Below are 5,676 nucleotides of genomic sequence, written 5' to 3' on the forward strand. Positions count from 1 at the left end.
AAAAATTTGGCAGAATTTTTCTTAATTCAGAAACCTCCACCAAAAAATTCCTCAATTTTCACAAACGAAATAATTGCAAGCATAAATTAAAACAAATAAAGATTGAAGCAAACATAAAATTCTAGCTATCTTAGTGTGCATCCCTTTATTATTTCACAATTATTCTTCAACAAATAAGGATTTCGAGAAAGCGCCATTAGGCAACTTTTTTCCACTTTCTTCTTAAAACTCTATCATAGAAAAAGTAAGTCTGACATAAAATTTAAATAATTTAATATGTTTAAAGTCAGAAAATCAACCTTGGTACTATATGAACAATCAACGTATTTTATCAGTACGAATAACCCAAGATTATAGCTACACCACGTTCAAAAAAAGAAAAGAAAATCCTAAAATAAAAATAAAGTTAGTAAAACGCAAAAAATAATAAAGGAAATTAATAACATTTCTTAAAGCTTATAAAAATTAGTAAAGTTACTAAATTCTAACTAAACACTAATTACTTTAAATCAATTCAATGATAAATCCTAAATCAATCCAAATTAAACACTAATTACTCAAAATTAATTTAAACCATAAACCCTATCCAAAATTAACCTAATTTAACAAAACTAATATCTTAACCTAAATCAAACTTTGATAGAAAAAACTAAATCCTAGTTACTCTATACTAATTTAATTAACCTATAGTAAACTAATATATTAACTTAATTTACTCTTAAACAAAAAAGTAATGTTCTTATAAACCATGAATAATCTTCATCACTAACAAATAACAAATAAAAAATTATAAAATAATTTAACAATTTAATTACTCAAATAGAAAATAAAAAAATAAAAAAATTATTTATAATTTAACAATTTAATTACTCAAATAAAAATTAAAAAATAAAAAAATTAGTGCGGAAGAGGTGGCATGGAAGGTTGCAGAGGATATAAAGCCACTGCCACAGGAAAAAGGTGGAGGAGGAAGTGTTAGGATTTTATTAAAGAAAATAAACAAAAGGAGATACAATAACGAACCTGAGAAATGGAGGTGAAAGGGAGAATCACACATGACAAGCGCGATGGCGGCGATCAAGCTCGGCGGCGGGAACAGCAGCGTCGTAGATAAAAAAGGAGGAGGAGGAGGAGGGTGGCTCGTCTAACAATAAGAACGGCGGCAGAAGAGAGGATAATGGCGGTGGAAACTAGGAAGGAGAGATTCGGATTCAAATTTAGGTAAATTTTATCGTTGGATTTTTTGACGAAAAATCTGACGGTACGATTGATTTCGTTTATCAAAATGGATCGTTTTATAAAATAGGTTATCGTCGCATTTTTCCGACCCTAAATCTGATAGTATTGAGCGTGCCAATTTAATTAGAATTAATACTATTAAATTCCTTTGGATTTTCTCACGGAATTATCAATCCGATGGTAAAGCTACCACCTCAATGAAATTACCATACTAACCGTCACAAAATCTAACAGTAAAATTACCGTTAAAAGCCGACGCAAAATCCGGCAATTTTTAATGCATTTTTTTTGGCGGATCTACTAATAAAATCCGTCAGTAATCTATTTATTGTTAGATTTAGTGACGGATATTAACTTTTAAATAACGGAATTATGGAGCTTGTTACTGTCGTATTTATCTCCTAGTAAATCCGACAGTAAACTTTACTTTTAATTAAAAAAATTATTTAAAAATTCAATATATAATTTTAACTCTTAAAATTCAAAATTTTAAACTAACAAAATTCAAAATTTTATAATTTTCTATAATAATTTGTTTATAACTTTTTGTTAAAAGTTCACAAACAAGTTCACATATCAAAGTTTAAGACTAAAAAAAAATAATAAAATATTAAAACTCTCTAGACAATAAAATATTGATAGAAAAAAAATAATTATACAAATAGGACAAATTACACTACAAAAAAATCAGGTAAAAACGGCGGTTTTTTTGGATAATTACGGCGGTTTGAACCGCCATTATTACCAAGTACGGCGGTTTTGAAAAACGCCGTAATTCAGAGCGCCATTTTGGTTATTATGGCGGTTTTCTAAAAACCGCCACAATTTTCCTGGGGTTAAAACGGCGGTTTAAACTGCCGTTATTTCTAGGTTAAAACGGCTGTTTTTTGTTTGGTTAAAACGGCGGTTCAAACCGCCGTTATTTCCAGGTTAAAACGGCGGTTTAAGGGTGAGTTAAAATGGCAGTTTAAACCGCCATTATTACCCTCACAGAATGTCATTTTGGCTTGTTAAAATGGCATTTTTGAACCGCCATTTTTACCCTAATAATGGCATTTCAGTCGGTTAAAACGGCACTTTTGAACCGCCATTTTATCCCTTACAGAGTGGCTTTTGATTGGTTAAAATGTCATTTTTGAACTGCCATTTTAATCCTAACAGTGACATTTTTTTATCGTTTAAAAATACAATTTTTACCCTGGTTTTTATCGTGTTAAACAAATAATATTTATTATTAGAAATCATAATCCATAAACAAAATATTATATAACTCATAAACAAAGTATTAAACATAATATATGATTTTTTAGTATTAGAAATCAAAAGTAATAACTCTTATACAAAGTATCAAACATAACATAATTTTTCAACTATAAATGTCATAACATATAACTCTTAATACATAAAATCTCCATCATATTTCATGCTGTGCTGTTGCTTGCTCCAGATGACCTACTTCCTAAGTCTTTTGGCGATAAAATCTCACTCTCTTGATTCAATTCCTACAACAAAAATATAATTTGAAAACATAATAAAAAAGAATAAAGTAAGACAATTTGCATATTATCCAGAAAGCTAATGATATTATCCAAAATGTAAGAAAATACCATTGGCAGAAAACCAAAGCATGTGTATTAAGAAAACTGAATAAGCTAGGAACATGAACCATTGGCATAAACTAAGCCACGGAAGCAGCGTGCCTAAAATACCAGAAGCCTATCTTTCCAGGCAGATCAAACAGCATAGTATCAAACCAGTCTTCTGCTTGGAAGTAATGATATAATGATATAAAGAAAAAGTAAGGCAAAAGCATATAAACATACCATATGAAGATACTACCAATTTGCAGCTGCTGACGACTTGACTCGGGAGAAATTTACAGCTGTCGATGTGTCTTGGGACATTTTTCTGAATTACTCATGACATTACTCTAGGACATTTTTTTGAATGTTTCACTGCATAGAATTAAAGGAAGCCTGTAAGTATGCTGTATTCATATTCCATAAATTGGAAATATCAGTACAGAGCTACAAAGTAATAATCTACATAAACTAATTCTCTCATGTGCCAATTGCTTAATGAAGACGTATAAATAATTGTAAAAGTAAAAGATAAATATAAAAAAAAACAAACCAAAGCACAGAGGAATTTCAAGTTGAATCCGTCTTACCGTGATACCCAACACATAGGATTCCATCTTTCAGGACAAACTGCAAAAGCAACAAAAGCCCGCAAAAATAAAATTGAAACAAAATGGATAACTCAGTACTAGTTGATTTTATGCTAATGGATAAAACCAAAAGAACTTACAGTCACATAGAGAATAGTAGATATTTTTTTCTGTTATGAACCGTCCATTATGTGTAATCATGCTATATATGACCAAAAGCATATGCTTAGGTAATATAACAATAAACCACATAACTGAAATGAACACTAATAAAATAATAGTACAGCAGCAAGAAGCATCACCTGATTCCAGGTAGTTTGAATGGATAATCTGGAAGAAATTTGATCTTTCCATGGTAATATCCACCTAAAAATAGGACAACGAAAAAAAAACTGTAAATACCACAGCATTGATACATGAATTCCCAATATGGCAATTTGGCAACAACTAAGTCTTGTATCCCTAGTGGGATCGGGTGACATTATCATGTTTATATTCAAATGCTAATGAGTTCATAGATTGGAATATTTCAAATGACAAAAGACAAAAAGTACTAAAATATTTGAGATACTAATGTTCAACTATTGCTATATTAACAAACCTGCAAAAGGCTTTCCTTCAATTCCCTCCAACACATAATCTGAGTTTTCAAAATCAATGCCCAGACAAAAAGGAAAAAAAAAGATTGCAAAGAGTTAACATTATAAAATAAGCTTACGCCACTCAAGAATATCATTTGGTGAGGGACAAGCCACAACATGGGAAACAGGCTCCTGCAAATTCAAAATCAAATTAAGCACCATCCAATTGACATTCTTTTAAAATCTATCCTCTGTTTATCATTTCTTTTCAAACAAAAAATTCCACGTGAATTGAGTGAACTTTTAACCAACTTTAATTTGTTTATAACACCTCAAAATAGCTGAGAATCACAGCTTCAAAACAACTCAAATTTTAAAAAGTTAAATGAGTGAAATTTAACCAACTTTAATTTGTTTATAACAGTAACAATGCATTCTAATACTTGTTATTAATTTGATCACATTCTCAGCATCCAAAAAAATCATAATAAATTAGCTAAAAAGGTTAGTAATGACAAAAACTTTGGAAGCAGCAAATGATCTACAACTGATGGATACTAATAAACATATAACTGATTTCTATAACTGAAAGTTCAATAATGAATCTAGAGTCATGACAAAGCCAAACTTTCTAATCAATGCACAGTCACGGTATTATTAGCTAGCTAAAACATGTTCACATGTGATATATATAGAAATTAAAATAGAAATTGTGTTCACAAAATTTAGAGCCTAGCTCATAATATATGAAGTGAATTGAATTCCTTGTTTTGGAACAAAACGATGGAGATAGATTTAATTTGCAATGAGAATGTAACAATTCTCATGTACAAGCTCAAAGAACTGAATTTAAATTCTCGCGTGAATTCAATTCCAGGATATTAAATATGATACCAATGCAAACCACATAATTGGAATTAGAATTCTAACTCTAACTCTTGAAGGAATTAAATAGCATAATATATATAAACCCTAATCTTTGCATATTGTGCACCTGTTGCTACCGCCGCTCATCCATCTGCGAGACCCTTTCTTCTCCATTGTGAGTAGTTTTTTCCCTTGAAAATCACAATCAGCATAATCACAATAAGTGAAAGGCATGAAGAAGGTAGAACAGAAACAGAGAAATAAGTACCGAACCATTTCGCGATGAATCTCTGACCGAAGATGCCGTCGAACATTTTGGTAGATCTGATTTACTGGTGCGACTCAGTGAGCAAGCATTCTCTATTTTTTCCTACTAGATCATAAACTAGATCTAAAAGCATGAAGTGAGAGGAAAAATCAAAAGAAGAAGATAAAATAGATTACCTATTGGAAGTGACAGAGAAGGCGCAACCAGATCGCAGAGCTTGTTGAAGGCAGCAACAACGACATTGTTTGCAGCGGCGACGCCGGCGGGAGATGAGCTGCAACCGGCGGTAGTAAAGAGATGTATGAGAGAGGTGGAAGATGAACGGCGATAAGAAATTAGGTTTGTCATTCACATCACTCTTCCGATTCATCACCTCCTCAGTTTAAAACACAAAAAGGGAAAAAATAGGAAAATGACTGCAAAAAAAAATTGAACATTACAACGGAGATTAAAACTGCTGAAATTAACCAAAAAAATGGCAGTTTTATGGACATGCCATAATATTATTGCCATTTTAATCAATATTTTTTGTAGTGTTAGTTATACAAATA

At 31.1% G+C, this 5,676-nt stretch overlaps 1 protein-coding gene across 1 annotated transcript; it reads right to left on the bottom strand.

The window, feature by feature from the left end:
* Positions 1 to 3,156: 3,156 nt before the first annotated feature.
* Positions 3,157 to 5,473, bottom strand: LOC107639413 (uncharacterized). Its single transcript, XM_088483361.1, has 7 exons — positions 5,302 to 5,473; positions 5,131 to 5,217; positions 4,985 to 5,048; positions 4,128 to 4,182; positions 3,712 to 3,801; positions 3,410 to 3,449; positions 3,157 to 3,194 (listed from the first exon to the last, which is right to left on the bottom strand). Exons 1-7 carry the CDS (start codon positions 5,471 to 5,473, stop codon positions 3,157 to 3,159), a joined length of 546 nt encoding a protein of 181 aa, XP_088339487.1.
* Between the last annotated feature and the right edge of the window lie 203 nt (positions 5,474 to 5,676).

The sequence above is a fragment of the Arachis ipaensis genome, chromosome B4 (assembly GCF_059453495.1).
Source record: "Arachis ipaensis isolate K30076 ecotype BB chromosome B4, ASM5945349v1, whole genome shotgun sequence".
NCBI classification, from domain to species: domain Eukaryota; kingdom Viridiplantae; phylum Streptophyta; class Magnoliopsida; order Fabales; family Fabaceae; genus Arachis; species Arachis ipaensis.